Here is a 24,281-nt window from a genome sequence, read left to right on the forward strand (position 1 = left end):
GCGAGGGAATATTTTTACTTTTGCTTTTTTGAAATGCTTTATTTTCAATATAATGCAGCCATGTGGTGTAAAGTGCAGGGTCAGATTCAAGTGTTCTCAGATTTTGCTCTGCAAACGAACCTCTACACGGCAGATGGCACGTGTGCTTAGTCATTTCTTTTAGTGCTATGTGCAAGTTTCAGGAAAACCTCTACATGCCTAAAAAGCACAGAAGCAGCAGAAATTTGTATCAGCAATAACCCTTAGAAGTCATTTTTGCAGACATGCTACACTGCAATCCAGGAAGAAAAATCTCTGGAACTAACCAGAGATTTAATTTCTGAAAGGATTAATTTCTTTTAAATTTCTGAAAGGATTGGCTTACTAGTTTTGCTTAAAACATTCTCTCATTAGGATCTTTCAGAGTATTCTTGATACAAGAACATCCCAGAAAGAAAGAAAGATAGATAGATACTATAGATAGATAGATACTATAGATAGATAGATAGATAGATAGATAGATAGATAGATAGATAGATAGATAGATATCAAGCCTTGCCCTTGTCTTTGCCCTTGTCTTGCCTTGCCCTTCCCTTCCCCGCCTTGCTTTGCAGAATAATTATTCATTTAGTGGGAATACACAAATTCCATCAATAATCAAACACTAAGGCATAGTATAATCAATTCTTTCTTGTTTCCCTAAAGACAGCACAACATGCAGCATCCTTCCAGCTGTGAATATTTTAAATGACACTTGAGTCTATTGAATCAGCCCTGAATCACAGTGTGGTTGATCTACAGCGCAGCATTGTCAGTGTGCAGAGTAAGAGGTGTGCCTCGAGACATTTCTCTCTCGTGCAGGCAAGATTGTGCGCCAGCTCTGCAAAATCTTCAGACCAAAGACAGAATGTGTTTCCAATAACGTCTAGGACAAGTCCATTTAAGCATCTTAAAGTACAGTGAAAACAAATCAGGTACCTCGATCCATAAATCAGGCACCTTGCAATTTGCAGGTTAGGCACATTTTACAGCAGTCGGTGCACATGTGGCAGAATCTTAGTGCTTGTGTGAAACATTTATTTATGTGCTTTCGTTCGGGTTTTTCGAAAGACATAATTCTTCATATTTGCTGTTCCAGTTACTGCAGTTTCACTTAACCAGGGTTGACCACCATCTGAAAAAATCTATTAGAAAATTCCAGAAATCCAGTACACCTTCATAATTTAAATCGCATGCTATGCTGAGTGACATGATAAAGCCTTGTGCATTAATCATACTTTTTCTGTTTCGGCAGATAACGTTTTTACATCAAAGATAATTTCACACCTCAACTTCCTTTGAGATTTACTCTGCACCAGAGTGCATACAGCTCTATTAGACGCAAAAGTAATCATTTTCGTTTGGCAGGTCTCTGTATGGTCCACTATGCTATGCTGTAGACATTTATCCCTTCTCTAAGCAGTTTCCTGTGTATTAAAGGCACGGTGCACGATGTTCCAAAAATGCTTCAGAAAACTGAGTTCAGCCGCCTAACAAAACAAATGTGTAGCCAATGAGCAGAAAGGGGCGTGTCTTGTCAATATGCGGCGGAGAGTGTGTTCGGGTGCGCATGTGTGACGTTAGCCGAAAGCGATTGAAAGATTGACGTTGCGGATACCTGCCGTTACCTCTGCCTCGGGTTCTAGGTGTTGAACGTCGTCTTCCACGTGAAACGGAGCTAAACCTTTCACGGTACAACACACAGTACTACAAAAACACATTTGACCTGTATTACCATAGTATTACTCATTGAGTTCATTTATTAATAAGAATATCCCCTTGGCCAGCTGCCCCAGCAGGTTCCGCGTAATGGTTGCCTGCGTTACGTATGTATGTGTGGGGCGGAGCTATCAAAACAGGGGTGACACCCATTTGGGTGAGGGGCATGTTTGTTTTGGTGATTTTAAATGTCAACATTGGCTTTCAGAGATCGTGCGTGATCAGACCTTGTATACTAGATTTCTAATTGGTCACTCAAGACTAACATGTAAATATTTATTGAAAGGGGAAGAAATATCTGTTTGTGATCTGTGTTAAAATATAATGAGTATAAGACACATTTTAATAGAATATCCAGTTTTAAATGAACTTAGACAAAGTTTTTGTGCAGAAAATACTTGAATAGACATGTAGCGTCTGGTACCGGTCATTTTAGATTTCATGTCCCAGGCACCCTAAATTTCAACATCTACTCCTCAATTAACCGATGACCACTCAGTTTTACGATTTTATCGAGGGCTATACCCACAACTGGCTCCAGAATGTCTGGAGCCTACACAAAGACCAGATAACCCCATGCGGCTTCTCTGGGGCCCTCAATCAGAACACACACACACACACACACCACAATACAATGAGACATTCCTTTTACTAATAAAACCCAAAAATAAGGTACTCTAAGGTTCTCATTCTTATAACCCTTTTTGTAATGTGTCCTTCTTTTAAGGCTTGCCTGACTTAAAATTATTTGCTCCTTAATTTCCTGACAAGGGTGTATTTTATTCATGTGTCAGAAAACAATATTGTATTTTAAAATCAGTTATACTCTAATTACTGATCATGGCATGTCAATGTATACCTGTTCTAATGCCGTATGCCCCTTCAAGGTCTGATGTCAGAATGTATACGAAGCTATCGTTTTCTTTTTACTCCCCTAAGGAAAGTGCATTTTGTTCTGTGTTTCATTTTTGTTTCTTTGCCTTTATAAGAACACAATATCGTATTGACATCAGTCACCCTTCGATTACTGATCTGTGTATGTAATGTACCGCTGCCATTATACCACCATTACCCTTCATGTTTAGTATCCAAATGACCACAAAATTATCGGTTACTCGTTTTTTCAAACACTGGTGTATTTTATTTGAGCACGAAAGGCGCCATACCATCTTAATACACCCTGGATCAAACTTTAAAGTCATCTAAAAGTTTGATAGCTAAACCACGCCCACAGACACCTGAAACAAAGGGAGTTTTTCCCTCCAAAATCCTGACCGAAGTATTGGTCATCTCCCCAAAGATGAGTTCACGACCTTTAAATTGTCACAAACACCACTAATCCGTGGTCAGACTTTCGGAACAGCTTGGAGACGACTCCATCTTCCTTCAAAGAAGTTCCAGCAAGCTTCACTTCCAAGAACGACAACTGCTCTGATCTTCAGGAGAACTTGGAAGAACGTCTGACCCCACCCTAACTGACTTTTCAGAGATTTCTCTGTTGCATCCGGACTCTTGTGCAGTAAGCCAATACAAGTAACCGTTTCCTTTACCAATCAATTTAGATGCGTAATTTTAAGTAGGAATCTTTCATTGAATCTTAAGGTGAATTTAAGTTTCTGTGATGATTTCCCAGTTAGGGTGTGATTAATTTTGAAGTCTAAGCTTGCCATTCCTTTCCTTCCTTTCTCTAATTTCTTCTTTCCAGTCTCTTCCTCCCTTTCCCCAATTTTAATTTCTTTTGTTTTATTTTATTTTAATCTTCGTTTTCCCTATTTCTTTTATTTGTTTGTGTAGTTAGTTTATGTTGTGTTTGTCTCATTCATTAAATGCCATATTTTTGTGCCAAATAAGTGATCGTCTCTGAGTATCGCTCACAAATTAAGGTACCTGCAATATCTGGTCTGAACTACATGCTCTATTAAGTTAATTTAATTAAAATTACGGTATACAGTAGAAGGAAAGTGAATCTTTCTTGGCCGGGAAGATACCGCCTTCATAGAATTAATAAAAGGTACACGGCCTGTTCGCCGGATGAACAGACCAAATAAGCGTAACCTTAATTCCAGTACCGTTAATTTCAACTTCGGTTAAAATATTTAGAAGTCACTATAACACGTTATAGTTACTTATAAATATTTACCTTGCTTCGCGAGCCAAAATCGCTAGACATTTTTAATAAGGTTTTGCCTGGAAGACTGTCTATCACAGACTAAACTTAAAGGTTTTAGATGAATGTTATTATTATTGCTACATTTGGTATATATGCATCACTAATAATTTGTTATTTATTATTATTATTATTATTATTATTATTATTATTAACATTATTGCTATTTTTACCACTATTATCAGTGTTTCCCGCAGAAAATTTCTTAGTTATGGCGGTTTGGCGGGGCTTCTTTGTGAGCTAGACCACAGACTCTGTGCTACATTTAACAATTATTAAAAACAGGCACATGCAACCTAGCTAGCAGGTGAAGAACTCAAACAACAAAATCACCAGCTAACTTACTTTAAATTTGCAAGAACTATAAACTAATACAATAACCGGCTTAAATAAACCCAAAACATAAGTCCACTTATAGTTCTCATGTACACGCGTTTTATCAGCTGGCTAGTTATCCTCCAGACAGTGACGGACCACGTCTTCCTCTCGTTTTGGCCGTGTGGTGCGCGTAGCGGAGCTTTTTTTGGACGACCTAGTTAAGGCGGTAGGGTTTCCCAGCCAAGGCGGGACGCCCGAACTGCAAAGTGCTGCGGGAAACCCTGATTATAATTTTAATATAAAATTTTTATGTTTCCATGAATATATCCATTAAGCAAGAAGTAAACAATGTCCATCATGATTTTGTACCCCTGGAAGGTTAAGGGCCTTACTTAAGGGCCCAACAGTGGCAGCATGTCAGTGCTGAAGCTTGAACCCCCAACTATCTAATCAACAACACGAGCCTTAACTGCTTAACCACTTGAGCCACCACTGTGCCATCCAGTGCTATATGATAGTTATGCCAGCAATGCAAACATCCTCATGAGATTTTACTTTACGTGTACTTTACGTTAACACTAGGTCAATTGATCACAATCGCTCTATTCATTTCAATCTAATAATTAAAAACTTGTTTAAATTACTTGCTTAATTATTTCTTATTCTAATGACATCACCTTTTGTTGAGAAACAAAATATTTATGTATTTTTCTTAAATCTGCCTGACCACCTATTCCATTTTTTGGTTCGAAAAGAGGGAGAACACAATAGAAGCTCATGTTCAATTGCATTTTGACCACCAAAATTAGGGGGGAAAAAAATGTAGCTACACTAGTTTCATTCTCATTCGTTATCATGCTCTTATCATGCCAGAAAGCTTTGATTGTATCTAAACGACCATGACACTAATGACAACGGCTTTGAAGAAGCGATTATTTTTTGCCAATTACTCTGTCACAACGGTTTACAGTGATCTGCACCGGCAGGGCTCTTTTTCTTTTTGTCTGGATATAATGCAATAAATTCAGGGTTGCCAGATTGGACGCAGTGCGTGCTCGGTGTCCTTTGGCCATTTCACACATCATGTTCTTAGCAATACTTCATGTTAACATGTTCAACAAAGCAGGGTGTTTTTTGCAGTGCTGTTTTTATTATAATTACATTTCATTCAAATAAACAAGGAATAATACTAGTGGGAAATATATATGATTACATTTTTGAAAATAATAAATATTATATATTTTTGTCATGCTTCTGCTAGACAAAGTAGTTTTTACAATTTTTCAAAATCTGGACATAATCAAGTTAAAAAAAAATAAAAAAATTTATAAACACATAGCTTACCTTAGCGATGATGTTTTCGTCCACTGTTTCCGGGCCGATCTCTTTGTTGACGTAGAGTAAAGCATACAAGTATCCAGCACGGCCGTACAGCAGCTCATCTGGGACCTCATCTGGACTGATGACTGATCGCTGGAGCTGAAGCAACCTGCAGAATCCCAGAATCAAAGAAAACACAAAGAGGATTATAACAACTAACAAAACAAGCAGCTTTCAAGCAGCTTTACTCAGACTGAAAAGCTAAACAATAAAAATGCATATCTAGCATTCTGCCTGCACTAATGTCTATGTGATGTGTAAAGATGCTGAAGGATTGGAAGTTGGATCCCAAAAATACAAAAGCCTTTCAAAGCTAAAACTAGAAAGTCTCCAGAGAATTCATCCATCCATCATTTACCCCTCCAGCCATTCATTCCTCTGTGAAATCATACACTCATTTATCCGTCTGTTCGTATAGGGTATGATTCGTTTATATATTTAGATATTCGTTCATCTATGCATCCAAACATTCATTCCCCCATCTGGCCACCTATTCATTTTTTTACTGATTGATTCATTCATTCATTCATTCATTCAATCCAGCCACTGCATCATATCTATCCATTCAACCAACCATCCCCCAATCCATTTATTCATCCGTCCAGCTGAAGCAGCCTGCAGAATCCCAGAATAAAAGAAAAACACAAAGAGGGTGGTTTAAAACTTAGTAACCAAATGTAAATAGAATTGTCACAGTACCAAATTCACCCCAAAAAGAGACTATTAGAGACAAAAGAATTTCAGTGATCTAGCTGGTCTTAAGCAGATGGGATGCTCAGCAGGAGCTCAGTAAAGGAGCTGCCAGCATACTATGGGGGGGAAGGGAAGGGAATCATGCTGGTACAGCAACGCTGAGAGATGGCAGTCATATACAGGCAGGTGACAAATTACAAGAAGAATAGCACAACAGCTCTGTTATGCTGTTGCAGGCATTTTGTTGGTGTTATTTGGGCTCATTTGTCTCTTCAAATTCTCATCGGCTTTATCCTATGATGAAGCATGTTAATCCTGATGGATTAGTCTCCTCCATGAAAACTCTGCCCCAGGGGTTTAATGAGGATAAAAAAATAATGGAAGTAAACCATAAGCATTGGACTTTAGAGTCAACTGATTCTGCTGTGTGGTGTTCGATACCACAGGCTATTTTCCCAATTTACATGTTTTCTTTCATGCATCACCAGTGTATGTGGAGATTACTGAGCAAGATCTAAAGTTTACACAATATGTAATCAGGCTCATGCTGAGAGCTGCAGGGTTCCCATGGCCAGGGGAATGCAGTGGACGCAGCAAGCAGTCCTGTTCATTAATCTGCCAACTTCTACAACACATACACACAGAACCAGAGATGAAGTTCACCCAGAGACATTCAACTTCAACCCAGACAGCTAATACGAACAAAGCAATAGTTCAGAGTGCACGATGCCAAATGAAGGTCATGGTGCTATATACTTCCATCACAAAAGATCAGGTTCTCAACTAGAAATCACAGATCCATTAAGGCACCAGAAACCTGCAGGTATGGAAACAAGAAACTGGTCATGTCACAAGAAGGGGACAGGGTCGAGTCACAATCTGGAGTATGTAAAAGTCAGCCAAAAACAACGGCGTACGAACATCTCAGACAAACTCGCCGTCCTAAATAACGCGAGTATCTAGGAATATGCATGACTACAGAAAACTGCAAATTATCACACCCCTTACCACCCCACACTGCTGGCACGATGATTGTACCCTAACCCATACAGCCATTATCAAACCTGGCCCTATGCTGATGTGTAAAAGCTGTCTTTTCTCTATAATGGTTTATCTGTAAATGCGCCCGTTTTGCCACCATGTTGAACTGTTGACGGTGACATTTGGAGAAGGTGTGGTTTTGTTGCCATTAGAGAAAATCAAGTTCTTTTTTTAATAATCTGCTACAGTGTAGGAGTTAAGTAAATTATTGCTGAATAAACATAGTAAAATTAAATATTGCAATACTGCACTGAAGAAGGAAAAAAAAAAGCATTTAGCAGCAACTGCAGCAAATGGAGCTAAATATAACTGAACGTATTGCTAATGTTAACAAAACCGCTTTCAAGCAGCTTCACTCGGAATTAAAAAGCTAAGCAATAACAACACATATCCAGCGTTCTGCCTGCACTGTAGCTTGCAGTATTGTCTGTGATGTGTAAAGATGCTGCAGGATTGGATGTTGAATGGTAAAATACAAAAGCCTTTCAAAAACAAAACTCGAACGTCTCCAGAGAATTCATCTATCTATCCAGCCATTCATTCCTCTGTTAATTCACATACTCATTTATTCATCTGGCTGTCCAAACATTCATTGCTGAATGAATTCATTCGGCCATTCAATCATTCGTTCAACAATCCAGCCTCTGCATCATATCTATCCATTCAACCAATCATTCCCCAATAAATAGCATCTTTGTCTAAGGGGCTTTTTTTACACCTGGTCACTTCATGTGTTTTCTGTGATCAGATAGCTATCCGATGGTAAAAAGATCAGGTCTAAATGCCCTCTGAAACGTTTTCGAGACGGATATAAATCCGATCGTTCAAACCACTTCAGGAGGTGGTCTGGGACGCATTTCAGATGAAACTGGACAGGTGTAAATGAATGTGGTTGTTCAAGCCACATACGTCAGCGCTATACTCCTCCCAAACGGAAGTACGTCACTCGCAGGTGACCTTTCACCCAGCAAAAATGCAGCAAACAGTAAAGGTTGTTTTTTGTAGCATAACCGTCGTAACAAGTTTTCATCTTCTTTATGATTGCATTCTGAAAACCGCATACCGCAAAGTGTGTTCCATTTCAATTACCCCGGAAATGAGGTAAAATATATTTACATTTTGGGGCGGGAATAGAAAGATCGGCTCGATATCCAATTCGACAAGACGCATTTATGTGGCCTAATGTAAATGGAACAGTTTTAACAAATCAGATAGCTATCGGATCAGAGACAACACATGAAGTGACCAGGTGTAAAAAGGCCCTTAGACAGTGACAGAGTTACAAGGAAAAAAAAATTGATTCAGAGACAAGAATGTAGGATTTAAAAAAAAAAAAAAAAAAACGAATTAGTATCCTACTTGCTGAGGCACTCCTTTGAGTCAGCCTGGTTCTTTAATCTATGGTGGACTACGGCAGCGACGGCCAACGGTCCAGCGTCACCACACAGAAAAGTGACTTTCCGGCCGTTCAGGTTGCGCAGCGCACGCTTGACATAATCCAGAGAGCGCTGCAGGTAAGAGGAATCACTACTCACACGATGCAGCTGCAGATACAGCAAGGCGATTCCTGAAACACATCAATAACTGCTTTAAAATAACAGGCCACCTGATCACTAAAGCAGAATCACATAACTTCCTGTCAGAAAATAATTTTATTCATGCAAGACTGACTGGACTTAAGGAGGTATGGAGACCAGCAGAGAACCCTCACCTGTCCAGCCGGTGTAGGTGGAGAAGTCATGCGGGTCTGCAGTCTTAAGTCCCTCTTCCATCTGTTGGAGTAGATCTTTGATCTTATTCTGGACTTTCTTCTGGAAGGCCTCTGTGATCTGTTTGTTAATTGTGAGAAACAAAAAGTCCAAAATGTTGATGTCTTGTATTTACTCACTCATTCATTTCCTACCGCTTATCCAAACTTCTCGGGTCACGGGGAGCCTGTGCCTATCTCAGTCGTCATCGGGCATCGAGGCAGGATACACACTGGACGGAGTGCCAACGCATCGCAGGGCACACACACACACTCATTCACTCACACAATCCCACACTACGGACAATTTTCCAGAGATCAACCTACCATGCATGTCTTTGGACTGGGGGAGGAAACTGGAGTACCCGGAGGAAACCCTCGAGGCACGGGGAGAACATGCAAACTCTCACACACAAGGCGGAGGCGGGAATCGAACCCCGACCCTGGAGGTGTGAGGCGAACGTGCGTAGTGGTTAAGATGTTAGACTACTGGTCAGAAGGTTGAGCAAGGCCCCAAACCCTAAATTAGTTGCATAAGATGAGATAAAATTAATTGAATAAATAAAAATTCACTCTTGATAAGGGTGTCTGCAAAAAGCTGTAAATGTAAAACATATACGGAGTATATGCCGTGGGACACAAATAAATGCAATACTTATACCACAGAAATGTTCAATTAATTTTCTCTAACAGCAGCTCTGACATTTCTGGCTGCAAGGCAAATCAGTTTTATATTAATGTGCTTATTCGGCTATGCGATCATGTCTCTACCAACACCTTACGCTGGGGAAACATATGGCAGACTCCCCATGTACCCTAAACCTAATAATAAATGTGCTATTATTTAGGCAAAATCCATCATACCGTATCATATTCCCTTAAGCAAACATTTATTATTATTTAACATTTATGAAAGAAATCTTGAGTGTCAGCACTTGCTAAAAGGTCGAGATGTTGTACTTTTAGAGAGCGGCTGAGGGCTGTGAGGATTCTTCTACTAGTCATGGCTGGCTGCTAACTTTTCTTATTGAGGCTGCACGCCTTTCCCCGTTTATGTATTACATAAATAAAAGAATTAAATCATTTTATCCTTACGAACGCTGTCAGACATCTTATTGGATTTAGCAGTGCTCTGGAAAGCAATGAAGGCAAAAACTCCAGCCTGCATTAGTGTGATAAGTAGAAGACCCAGCACTGAGCTGTGTGGGACTCCAGGAAAAAAATAGAATTTGGGAGAACTATTACTTTAAAAGGCATCATATATAAAACCCTCACAATATTTCAACAAAGCAAACGAAGCTATTACAGTTTAGTATTAAGACCACTGGACCTCAACCTTGGGGATAAAGGAGATTTGTGCAAACAGCTGTTTATATAAAAATACGTGGGATCTGTGGAATATTAAAAAGTCATTTCAACCGTTAGCTTATTATTATTAACATTTCAATAGTCTTCATTTAGTTTGGCGCTCTTCGCAGAACATGAGCAATATTTCAGAATGCAGCACCTCTGAAGTTCAACTATTGAATAAAATCATAAAATATTCAACCAACACAGAGTACAAGTATTCTAAGCCCAGAAAATGGAGTCGGTGATCAAAACGGATTGAGAACCCCTGCCTTAGACCTACAATGTTCTGGCTCCAATTCTTTGTTCTCAAACAGTCAAGAAATATTTTTCCTTACAATTCTCATCCAGAAAAATTTCACATCAAAAAAAAATTCTTTGCGGTCGGAATAACGGAAAGAGGTGTTCCTGGCGAGACTGGTACGGATCAGGGTGCTTACCGCTGGCTCGGATACAAAGAAAGCATTTAGTTGCAGAGAAAAGAGGCTCAGATGCTGTTGATCGTAATCACAAAGGGATGTTCAGAGCTAGCACAGAGCTGCTCATCAGCTTGTCTCATGCACATGACGGGAGAGAAGTTATTAGGACCTGTCGGCAGGTTTAGTGTCTCAGACGCAGAGACAGAAGTGAACCGAGTCTTCTGGCAGTTCATTTGCAGCAGTGCTCTCTGTGAGATGAATGCTAATAAAAGATCTGCAACACACTGCCCTTAAAGCAGCACTGTAGCTGCGTGCTGTACCAAATGGTCAAAAGTAGTAGGAACTGTAAGAACAGACTTGCTGATAAGTTACAAGGTTAAAAACGAGCATGGAACATCCCAGTATGTTAAAAGTTACAACAAAGGAATAACAAATATGAATTGACAATCTTTAACATATTCGGGACTTAATAAATTTAACACTTTGGGATATGTCGCTATTGTAAAACAGCCGACTTCAGGGTAAGTGTAAGCTCGCTTCAAATCAAACCACAATCAATCAACACCCTGTTGTCAGTTATTTCTCAAGAACTGAATGACCTTAAGTGTTGCATTATAGATATGAAACTATTGCATTATTGAGAATATTGTTTCGAAAATCAGAACAAAAATAACAGATTATTTTGCTGTTCATATTGTGTATCACAATATTTCCCTTTAATAATAAATATTCATTAAAAGTACAACAATACTACTTCTTCTTCATAAGCTGCACCAAGTTTGCGAGTGGGAACCTAATGCCCCTTTTCCACCAAGGCAGTTTGAGTGCTGGTTCCGTTCTCTCTTGACAGCCAAAGCACCGGCTCTGAACCAGGAAAAGTGGTTCTTAAGTAGTACCAAACCGATGCTGGTCTAGACTTAAGAACCGCTCGAGCCTGGGGCTGTAGGCGGGTTTACTGTGACCAACAAGACAAAAGAGAACGTTGTCCGTGCCATTTTTAAATCAGGATTTGCCAAGTTTGGATGCCAATGTAGGTTCGCAAAGCCATGAGATTTAACAGTAAAGCAACACGTGTTTGCATTTGCCGCTGTGTTACAGTGACGTAAGACTTGGCTCACTGATGGCTCTCTAGCCCATGGAAAGGCAAACTGGTTCCTAGAAGGCTCGCCAGTGGAACCAACTCTGAACCAGCACTCGGTTCTTTCTGGTGGAAAGTGGGACCCAAGTTTCCGAAGGGGGAACCTAAGCATGCTTTTCAAAGAAAGAGTTATGGCCCGTGTCAAACACAAGGCCTGCAACCTCACTCCATTTGGAACTGCATGAAAAAGTAATACACTACTGCTTTTGACATTTATACACTTTTCAGAATTCCCACCTTATCCACAGCGTAGCTATCAGAAGGGTGAATACTGTAAACCATCGTAGACACACTTAAAATTGACTGTGACAATCAACAACACTGAAGCATTCAGGGCCCCATCAACCTGACTGTGTAACAGTATCTTCCCTCAAGGCATCAGACTCCTCAATACGCAGAAGTAGACTAAACGGACACAAACACACATATATACAACACAGATCTATTTTGGCAGCACTAATACATAATGAATGAAATATAATTTAATGAAAGTGACATGACAAGCGGCTAAGAATGGTGACCCATACTCAGAATTCGTTCTCTGCATTTAACCCGTCCAAAGTGCGCACACACACACACACACACAGCAGTGAACACACACCGTGGACACACACCCAGAGCAGTGGGCAGCCATTTATGCTGCGGCGCCCATGGAGCAGTTGGGGGGTTCGGTGCCTTGCTCAATGGCACCTCAGTCCTGGTGTTGCCAGCCCAAGACTCGAACCCACAACCTTAGGGTTAGGAGTCAAACTCTCTAACCATTAGGCCATAACTTTTCCTTTATATGCCATTTTTGCGAGGTATGGTCTGTGTGTACTGTCCTTGTCTTGCAGCGCTAGGTGCATACTTGCAACTTTACATCTTTTATCTATCTAATATAATATAACCATATATATATATATATATATTATATATATATGGTTGAAATTGCAATAAAAGCTTTTTGATTCTTAACAATCTTGAATCTTAAAAAAAACACAAAAAAAAACGTAGAAGCGAGTCATTATTTCTGCTTGTATTGGCAGAACCAGAAATGAACAATTAAAAATAAAAATATGAGACTGAAAAAGATTTTAAAATGTTTTAACAATAAGATAAAACTAGACCCATTATTAAAAATGATAATCTACCTTTCTCACAATATAACATAGTGAAAAGTCAGTGGCTTGATTTGTCATCATTACAAAATAAATGTAATAAATAGTTTCATTTGTGATCAATTTTATTTATAGGTCTCGTGTCAGAGATTTAGCACACTGTCTCGTGGCTACTTACTTATCCTTTAAATCCCTGGTTGTTGTGTTAGTTTTTTGTATGCCTTTGGATTCAACTCCTAAACACAAAGAACATTCAGAGGCGTAAGCCAAGAAAGAGTCAGAAAGCTGAATCGGTATGTTGGAAGTTGTTGGTATGTAGGAGACGCGTCTCTTGACGTTGGAAGACTTTCAGCAGCCGAGCTGACTATTAACAGGATCTGAGCTGTTTCTCATGATTTGGCAGCAGACATTTGCAGAGGCGTGATTGCGGTGTGCTGCAAGATAGCTTGTGTCCAGTTCTCGAGAGATGAGAGATGTGATCATTACCCAAATTCCTGGGTGTCTTGCTTCAATTTTTATCCGGCCTTGAGCAAGTTTTTAAGATGATGCTGGAAAGCTAGAGTTATGGTGTTGTTTTTTTTGCTTGAAATGTCCAACATTTTGTTAATTAATTTTAACTGTTATTATTTTGAGTGTTTGATGTGTGGTATTATTCTTCATGGCATCAGGTACAGGACTGGACAGGAAATGATGTTAAAATCTCATCCAAAGTGCCAGCATCATCCCTGCCATGAGGCCTAATGAGCAGTCAGAACATCCTTAATCCAAATGAATGCAAACTAGAGCAGCCTGTGTACAACTGATACAGTAATGATTACATGAAGCCTGTCTGCATAAGCAAGAGTGTAATGCTGCAGAGAACATCCTAACTACAGAAGATAAAAGACAGCATGCAGACACTTCCACACCTCCACAGAATGGCCGAGAAAACAAACAGTGAAAATGAGCAGATGGCATGTGGGTTCAGCTCATCTGAGACTAAAGCAAACATTTGCGTTACATACATCTAATTTTGCCTAAATGGGAATATAAAGACATACATTAAACCAACGTCAAAACCAAAGAGAGGTGAAGCGAATAAAATTGATTATCTTATTACAATGGCACCAGTTAGAGGGTGAGAGATACTGTATGATTCAGCAAAAATCAAGTCAAAAATGGGCAAGCTTAATAATTAGAGTGACTTTGGCCAGATTGTGATGGCTATGAAAATGGGCATGGAAGCCTTTATCACCACCACAGTGGAATTCTTTTCTTCACATATCCCAACTGAGGAGGTGGGGGGGTCAGAGAGCAGGGGGAACTATAATGCAGCACCCCTGGAGCAGAGAGGGTTAAGGGCCTTGCTCAAGGGCCCAACAGTGGCAGCTTGGCAGTGCTGAGCCTTGAACCCCAATGCTCCAATCACTCAACACCACCAAGCCTTAACCACTCGAGCCACAATTAGACGACTAGACAACTGGGTCAGAGCATCTCCAAAACAGCAGGTCTTGTGGGGTGTACCTGGTGGTTAGTACCTAAAAAGTTCTCCAAGGAGTAACAAATAGTGAACAGGTGACAGGGTAACAAGAATAACACCACACACCAAGGCTCACTGCTGCATGTGGAGTGCAATCCCACATTAGAGCTAATGTAGTACAAAAAAAATATATGTTGCTCTGATAGAAATTACAGAACGCACAGTGCATCACCACTGCTGCATTATACAGTAGGGCTGTATAACTGCAGACCAGTCAGAGTGCCCAAACTGAAACCCTGTCCAGAACTGGACCATGACGCAAAGGACAAAGGTGGCCTAATCAGATGAATCAGACATACTTTTATCTCATGTGGACAGCCAGGAGCATGTACGTCACTTACCCGGGGAAGGGATGGCACCAGAAGTCAGCAGTGAACTTGTGATGCCCTGGGCAATGTTTTGGTGGGAAACCTAGGATTCCGGCATCCGTGTGGATGTTACTGTGACATGTACTCCCTTAGCAGCAGTGTTTATGAAGGTGGTACACCACCTCATGGCCACAGTATTCTCTAATGGCAGTAGCCTTTGTTCAACAATGGTGTTGACATAACCTCCGAATTCCTCTTAAAGCATCTGTGCGATGTGCTGGACAGACAAATCTGGTCCATAGACACCCCACCTTACAGGACATAATGGATTCACATCTTGCTGCCAGAAACAACAGCACACCTTTATAGACATTTTTGGAGGCACAAGAGGGACCTAGATAATTACACAGTTTTTTTTTTTTGTTTTTTTTTTTAAACTCTACGGTTGATTGACAGCAATCACCACTAGTATCTGTGGGACAGAAATGCACATAATGGAAGCAGTGACAAAACCAAAAGCTCTGCATCCACCTTTTTGTCCTGGTTGTAAAGAGCTGAACACGTCAAGAAGTCACCCAAGCTCCAAAGTAAATAGTGTTTCTGATGTAGGATTTTGTTCATCACTATGGTCGGTCTCAGAAACAGTATTTGTTTTGGGAAAACAAAAAACAAAAAATAATGGTTTTAAACATATGGGGTTTGTGGACTCTAAAGACAGAAATGGAGGACATACAACACCAGAGCAAATATTAACTGACAAGATGTGAAGACAAAACAATTCAGGATCGTGTAATGGACGTATAGTGAATGAACTATTCACAATTGTGGCAATGGAATGGGACGACTAGAGCTGTAATGAGATCCCAGGCCCACCAAGCTGCCAAGCAAGGCTCTTAACCCTCAATTGCTCAGACTTAAAAAATAAATTGTAAAAAAAAAAAAGATTAAAAAGTAAGTCGCTCTGGATAAGGGTATCTGCCAAAATACCTTAAACTTAAATTCATTCAAATTTTATTAAATTATGAAAAATTACACATGGAATTTGAACACATGCATTTGAACAGAAATAGAATATAACTCATTAAAAAGTGTTGATGCAACATGTTATAATGATGTGTTTGTTTTTTTTCCCCCCCTGGGGCTTTTTCACAGTTTAATGAGCCTGGTTAAGTGCAAGTCAATTCACTGTGAAGCAATTTACGTTTTAAGCAAATATTGAAAAAAAAATGTATTCAGAAATCTGTAATTCAGATTTCAGAGAATATATTATGCATAGTTTACATAAAAATCCATTACTTATATGTTTACATGTATACCATTTGGCAGATATCCTTATCCAAAGGGGTTTACATTAATCTCTCTCATGCATCTGCAGGTGAGGGTTAACTCATAGCCTTCTGCTCAGCAGTCCAACATCTTAAAGAACATGATTAAGACAACATACCACTCACCTGGGTTTGCTCAGTTAAGGTGAAAGCACAGAGTTTGGTTTTCTTGACGGTTTTGATGGATCATGATGGATGGATGAAAATAATGGATGGATGATGGATGCATGGATCATGACGGATGTATGGTGATGGACGGATGGATCATGATGGATGTATGATGGATGGATGGAGGATGGTTGTATGGATGGAGGATGGTTGTATGTATGGATCATGATGGACAGATCATGATGGACAGATCCTGATGGATGGATAGATGATGGTTGCATGTAGGATGGTTGTATGAATCATGATGGATGTATGATGGATGGATGGATGGATCACGATGGACATATGATGGATGTATGATGGATGGATGATGGTTGTATGTAAGATGGTTGTATGAATCATGATGGATGTATGGATCATCATGGATGGATGCTGGTTGTATGGATCATGATGGATGTAAGATGGTTGTATGAATCATGATGGATGTATGGATCATGATGGATGTATGATGGTTGTATGTATGGATCATGATGGATGTATGTATGGATCATGATGGATGAATGACAACACATTGCGAGACTATAACTCGGTTCATTTACGTAGATGTACGCATTTTATTCCTCGAAGGTTTTCTTGCAGTGTTTTCTGCTTGTTAAGTCTTACCTTAAACTTGCAGCTAACTATATGTTTAGTGTTATTTAATACCTTGCCAGCATCAATGGCTATTTTCACAGAATGAAAGAGATCTTTTAGTATTACAACAAAAGAAACACCCAGAATCAGCATTTCACCGTGTCAACAGCAGCTATACGAGGTCCTTCACTTTAATACTCAGCAAGGATTTTCCTTGGTGAGACATTTTGAAAGACTCCTAAAGATTTATTTTCTGAGTAAAAGCGTTGTAGCATCATAATGAGCGTAACGGTCTATTAATGTGTGTTTCTTAAGGATAGTAAAAAAAATAAACATAAAAAATAAAGAGAGATTTGAATCCTGCTTTTGTTTTATGCAGTGTCTTAATTTAATCAAATACTGTCTGTGCTTTTGCTTGATAACTCGCCAGACTGAACTGAGAATTAAGTCAATTATATATGAACTACTAGTTCTTTACATCTGAGGAACATACAGTAGCTCTAGGTCTAATAAGACAAACAAGGCTGGATGAATAATGAATGAATGTCCAATTAGGGCAAAATGAAAGGCTTTTACTGTGCAAAGGTGGGGTGGATCCGTAAGACGCTTGTCCCCGGCGCAGCTAAACTCCAGGGGCAATCACAAAACAAGCCGGATTTTGTGGACTTTTACTGACAGCAGAAAAAGCTGTTCCTGTTCATCCATACGCCAAGATGCAGTCAACAGTGGATTTTGATTTGAACGTCACATCACTGACCTTTTCCTGCAGCTCACTAACAAACGTGAGTGTTGTTTCCTGCCCACTGAGTGCTTCATACAAACAATTAAAGATGTATTTCCAAGAACCATTTTTACAGACAAGCTATAAATTGCTCAGGAAAGCTCAAAAGTTTGTTTTCATGCCTATGGAACATAACACATCAGTCCTTCCAGGATATCGAAATGATTTAGATTGTTCTTGCCAAAATGCTTGATTTTGTAGCAGCTTCTTTTTTTTGCCCTACTTAAAAAAAAAAGAAAAGCTACATAAATTATAAAAATTGCAAACACACAATTCTTCTTTAAACTCCTACCAGTGAAAACATACAGTATGTAATGATCTACTATGAAAGCTGTATTCATGTGATGCCACACGACACTGTCATTTTTTTGATTCAAAGTTGTATGTATGTTCCTCTAAATATTGCCGTATATATGTATGTTCCTCTAAATATATGTAATATTTTGTGTTCTGTTATTGCAAACTGGTGAAATCCTGGAGATCGTGCTAAACATAAATGAAGATCCATTCAAGCTACTTTCAACATACTGCAGTCAGTGGCCTGAAAAGTGCACAAAGTAAATCAGGTGCTCTGTGTCCTGTCTGAAGCTGAGACTAGGGCAGCTATAAATGACCAAAAGGTGACGTTTTTGGGTATTTGACATACATAGTCTGACTTCATAAAAAGATGATTTAGTTATTTAATGTAGACTTTAAAGAGGTAAAGACTTCCTTCAAGCACATATACTACAGGACAGTGCACACACACACACACACACACACACACACACACACACACACACACACACACACACACACACACACACACACAGCTGTGTCTAAGTGGGACATCAGTTGGATAAATGAGCTTCCTGAACAAGGCAAGTGCCAACAGAGGGCATCTGGGACAGTCGTTCGAGTAGAGGCACTAAATCCTGCACAAACTGCCTCTAAACAGAAAGAAGCTGAAACCCAGCAAGCAGCTCTGCAAAATGCTCAAAATTCAGATTGCACAATAGATTGCATGGGTTTTGATTAATAAATGGATTTGTATTGGCCATCTAAATTAAGTATACAAATCCCTTATCCAAAAGCTTAGCAGAAACAAATGTACATTTGAACCAGTGCATCATGTTAAAAATGCTCATCTGCCTTTTTATTAGGTACACCAGTCTAACTGTTGGGCAGTGGGGGATTAAGGCGACGGAGGTTTGAGCCTTAGCACCACCAAGCTGCCACTAAGTAAGGCCCTCAACCCTCTCTTCTCAAGAGGTGCTGTATTATGGCTCATACACACCCTCCTGTGTCAAGTATAAGGACTGTTGTGCATGCAATCTCAGGAAATCATCAGGTTCTGAAACTCAGCCCATTTGGCACCAACAACCTTGTCAGTCAAAGTCACTGAAATCCTATTTTATTCTCCATTCAGATGTTTATTCTTGCTCATGATCTGCATGTGCAGAACTATATAGACTGAGCAGTCTTGAGGTTAAAACTCAACCCCACTGAACACCAAAGACCTTTTCACCATCCGTGTCTGATCTCACGAATAATGGTGAATAGTGAAACAATCACCACTGACCCTTCACACCCTGGACACAACCTCTTTCAGCTCCTCCCTTCTGGCAGAAGCTACAGAACTTTGCTTACTAAAACTGCCAGACAGGAAAAAAGTTTCAGCCTGATTAACTCACCATAATTATATTCCCTGCTTCGTAGCCCAAGTACTGCAATATCAGAACTGTCAGTCATCACATCATCCGTATATGTTACACACACTACTACTGCTGAATATTGTACAAAAAGCATAATATTGCACAATACTGTTATTCGCACTTCTCACACTTCAGTCATATATTCATATTTAATACTCATAATATCTATTATATCACATCTGCATTGTCTTGTATAGTCTGTATTATCTTGTATAGTAGTGTTATTTATGGCTGTACTTTGAGAGTCACAAACAGCTAGAACCACATTCCTAGTCTCCAAACCTGATTCTGATAAATCACTAACCCCCCAACGTCAGTGTCTGGTCCCGCTAACGCTCACTAACCCCCCAACGTCAGTGTCTGGTCCCGCTAACGCTCACTAACCCCCCAACGTCAGTGTCTGGTCCCGCTAACGCTCACTAACCCCCCAACGTCAGTGTCTGGTCCCGCTAACGCTCACTAACCCCCCAACGTCAGTGTCTGGTCCCGCTAACGCTCACTAACCCCCCAACGTCAGTGTCTGGTCCCGCTAACGCTCACTAACCCCCCAACGTCAGTGTCTGGTCCCGCTAACGCTCACTAACCCCCCAACGTCAGTGTCTGGTCCCGCTAACGCTCACTAACCCCCCAACGTCAGTGTCTGGTCCCGCTAACGCTCACTAACCCCCCAACGTCAGTGTCTGGTCCCGCTAACGCTCACTAACCCCCCAACGTCAGTGTCTGGTCCCGCTAACGCTCACTAACCCCCCAACGTCAGTGTCTGGTCCCGCTAACGCTCACTAACCCCCCAACGTCAGTGTCTGATCCCGCTAACGCTCACTAACCCCCCAACGTCAGTGTCTGATCCCGCTAACGCTCACTAACCCCCCAACGTCAGTGTCTGATCCCGCTAACGCTCACTAACCCCCCAACGTCAGGGTCGGGTCCCGCTAACGCTCACGAACCCCCCAACGTCAGTGTCTGGATCCCGCTAACGCTCACTAACCCCCCAACGTCAGTGTCTGGATCCCGCTAACGCTCACTAACCCCCCAACGTCAGTGTCTGATCCCGCTAACGCTCACTAACCCCCCAACGTCAGTGTCTGGTCCCGCTAACGCTCACTAACCCCCCAACGTCAGTGTCTGGTCCCGCTAACGCTCACTAACCCCCCAACGTCAGTGTCTGGTCCCGCTAACGCTCACTAACCCCCCAACGTCAGTGTCTGATCCCGCTAACGCTCACTAACCCCCCAACGTCAGTGTCTGATCCCGCTAACGCTCACTAACCCCCCAACGTCAGTGTCTGATCCCGCTAACGCTCACTAACCCCCCAACGTCAGTGTCTGATCCCGCTAACGCTCACTAACCCCCCAACGTCAGTGTCTGATCCCGCTAACGCTCACTAACCCCCCAACGTCAGTGTCTGGTCCCGCTAACGCTCACTAACCCCCCAACGTCAGTGTCTGATCCCGCTAACGTTCACTAACCCCCCAACGTCAGTGTCTGATCCCGCTAACGCTCACTAACCCCCCAACGTCAGTGTCTGATCCCGCTAACGCTCACTAACCCCCCAACGTCAGTGTCTGATCCCGCTAACGCTCACTAACCCCCCAACGTCAGTGTCTGGTCTCGCTAACGCTCACTAACCCCCCAACGTCAGTGTCCGATCTCACTAACGATCACTAATCCCCCACGCCAATGTCCAATCTCACTAACGATCACTAATCCCCACAGCCACACTCCATCATCTAGCTGAAAGCCTTCACTGAAGAGTTGTGCCTATTAATCCAGCAACATGGGACTAAACCTGGAATGTGACATTCAACAAAAACATATACGAGTGTGATTATCAGGTGTGCACATACTTTTAGTCATTAGCTCAGAAGTGAATAATAATTACAGTATATGACAGTTAGATAGATAGATAGATAGATAGATAGATAGATAGATAGATAGAGATAGATAGAGACACACACACACACACACACACACACACACACACACGAGTGTGTGTGTGTGTGTGTATACACATGAGACTAAACCTAGAATGTGATATTCAACAAGAACACACGTGTGAGATGGTCACGTGTGCACATACTTTCGGTCACATAGCTCAGAAGTGAATAATAATTAGTAGTATATAATGTAAACATAGGACTAGTTAAACGCTTCGGAGTCATTACTAGTTGTTACAGGTTATATTATTAAATCCGAGGTCAATAAATAAAGTCATAAAAAGCAAGCTAGGCTAAAGAGCTAAAGACAGTTATGAAAGTAGAAACGTATAATAAAGTATTAAACCAGATTAATTGGGGTCGTATAATTACATCCCTACCTCACTAATAGTGCACTAATATACTGTGGAGACGTCACTACTTTATATTGTAGGTGTTGCACTGACACAGACGCCATAAAGCCTGTTAGACCCAAACCTTAACTATAGCTTCATGCTAGCAGAAGAACATCATCTCTTAAACTGTGCTAAAATACAGCATGACTTACCTTTCCATTCGGATCAAAAGTGTCTCCGGTGCTGCTATTAGCTGCTGTTTGTGCAGAAGTGAGGACTCCATGGTCCCAGTCTGGGAAAGGATTAGGAAACGAACGCTCCTCCATCTCAGACTCGGACCCTGTCACCAGCTTTAACCTCTTCGACATGCTGTCTCCCATTTCTACGGCGGCTCAACCAGGCCAAATTTGTGGTCCGCTTGTGGTTAATAAAACGCGTTTTGTTTTCTAGATGGCTTGGTGCAGATCTTCCTGCTGGGTGTTAATCCGCAGTGGTCAATGTCAAGAGTCAGTGCAAGGATGTGGATGAAAAAATCTCTGTCAGATTACAGTGGAAAAAGCAATTTAGGATTGTCCTACAGCTCCCCATTCATTCATAAGGTTACACTGAATACACCGAATTCAACAATAGCATGCTTCGTAATAAGAATAAGAATAAGAATAAGAACAACAGTTAATATCTAATGTTGCATAAGTAATTGAATCAAAGAACATGATGAAAGATCTGTGAGGGTTTTGTAATCCTAACAATAAATCAATGAATGTATATTTAAATATATATTCCTTTTTTTAATTGTAAAAAAAAAGAAAAACTTTCCTCAAAAGAGAACAGCTTGTTAATGCTGATAAACTAAACCGAAAGTAATGTGTCTCACCGCTTTAGTGAAAAAGTGGCACATTTCCTGTTCAGCATGGCATCCTCGGTGACGACCGCAGAGACGCTCCGGTCCTTTATTATAGGGATTTTTAGTTTATTCTAAGAGAGAGAGAGAGAGAGAGAGAGAGAGAGAGAGAGAGAGAGAGAGAGAGAGAGAGAGAGAGATCTCCACTATCCTCACAAAACACAGATCAGATCAGTTTAGAGACCCGCAGAATATGTGATAAATCCTCCATCCCAGAGCAAATCCACTAAATGTCCCTCTGTCATTTCCGGACCTTGACTTTTTCCTTCACACACAGTGATGAGGCTGCATCAGGACCGGGGAAAGCGGCGGCACGCGCACACTGTCACCGGCGGCGAGCACAAATCTCTAACATTTGACTCACAGTCTCGGAGGAGACAGATGGCGATCCCGGTTTGCTTCAGGCACCGGATTGTACAGCAAACAAATCCATAACACCCACTCTCTCTCTCTCTCTCTCTCTCTCTCTCTCTCTCTCTCTCTCACTGTAGGTCCTGGTCTATTTCTTTCCTTCCTCATTTACAATTCATTTGATTTTTTTAGGCAACACAATAACAAACCAAAGGTTTACTGTTTAGATCAAATAAAATAACAACAACAACAACAACAACAACAACAACAACAACAATAATAATAATAATAATAATAATAATAATAATAATAATAATGATGATGATGATGATGATGATGATGATGATGATGATGATGATGATAACAACAACAATAATATTATTATTAATAATAACAACAACAACAACAATAATAATAATAATAATAATAATAATAATTATAATAATAATAAATTAATAGAAAAATAGCTGTACCCTTGCTTATTTCTAGAATGGTAATATGCAGCGAAAACCTTTGTAACTTTAGTCTGTAGTCATGGTAATGTGAATTTGGATAGAATACCTTCACAACTGGTCCTTAAGGGCCACTATGGTTTTAACCCAGTGTATATTTGTATATATAAATATACTGTACAAATACAGTGTATATATAAGCACACACGTACATATTGTAAACAGATGGATATTTAGTGATATATGTTCAGTATTCCTATCTTTATTTGTTCCAACCTTTGAGTTTAGTTCCAGCATGGCTCTTTGTTTTTAATCATTTGGTGCCAATTTTACAATTTTACATTCAAAGGCATTAAATACACTAGTTTAAATAATACATTAAGATTTTGCACATTACAATACTTATAGTCAAATATTTATGGTGAATATTTGTTTAGAATATATGTGTTATAAATAGAAAAACTAAAACTACATTATGTAAGGCTTATTACAAATTGAACATTTATTACCAAATCTATTTAGGACAGGAAGAGTTAGATAAGCTCATTACTACAGCTAAATCAACAACTTGTTCACTAGACCCTATTCCAACTAAATTACTGAAAGAAGTGTTACATAAAGCTGGTGAGCCTCTTCTTTATATTAATTACTCCTCATTATCTTTAGGTTACATTCCTGTCTTTCAAGTTGGCAGTCATTAGGCCACTCATCAAAAAACCTAACTTAGATCCAAATGAACTATCAAATTACAGACCTATTTCACACCTTCCGTTTATGTCTAAAATACTTGAGAAGGTTGTGTCTGTTCAACTGAGCTCCTTCTTACAGGAGAACAATATCCTCGAAGAGTTTCAGT

The 24,281-nt window shown here is 40.2% G+C and overlaps 1 protein-coding gene across 1 annotated transcript in view; it reads right to left on the minus strand.

Moving 5' to 3' along the window:
• The window catches only part of lancl2 (LanC lantibiotic synthetase component C-like 2 (bacterial)), a 40,281-nt gene extending 17,286 nt beyond the window's left edge, over positions 1 to 22,995 (minus strand). The window contains exons 1-5 of the mRNA XM_027149963.2: positions 22,596 to 22,995; positions 21,934 to 22,257; positions 9,048 to 9,165; positions 8,696 to 8,903; positions 5,567 to 5,711 (exon numbers count right to left, since the gene is read on the minus strand). Coding sequence (XP_027005764.2) covers positions 5,567 to 5,711; positions 8,696 to 8,903; positions 9,048 to 9,165; positions 21,934 to 22,101 — 639 coding nt within the window. The 5' untranslated portion in view covers positions 22,102 to 22,257; positions 22,596 to 22,995. The remainder of the gene's footprint in view (positions 1 to 5,566; positions 5,712 to 8,695; positions 8,904 to 9,047; positions 9,166 to 21,933; positions 22,258 to 22,595) is intronic.
• Between the last annotated feature and the right edge of the window lie 1,286 nt (positions 22,996 to 24,281).

Source organism: Tachysurus fulvidraco, chromosome 3, assembly GCF_022655615.1.
Source record: "Tachysurus fulvidraco isolate hzauxx_2018 chromosome 3, HZAU_PFXX_2.0, whole genome shotgun sequence".
Classification (NCBI taxonomy): Eukaryota; Metazoa; Chordata; class Actinopteri; order Siluriformes; family Bagridae; genus Tachysurus; species Tachysurus fulvidraco.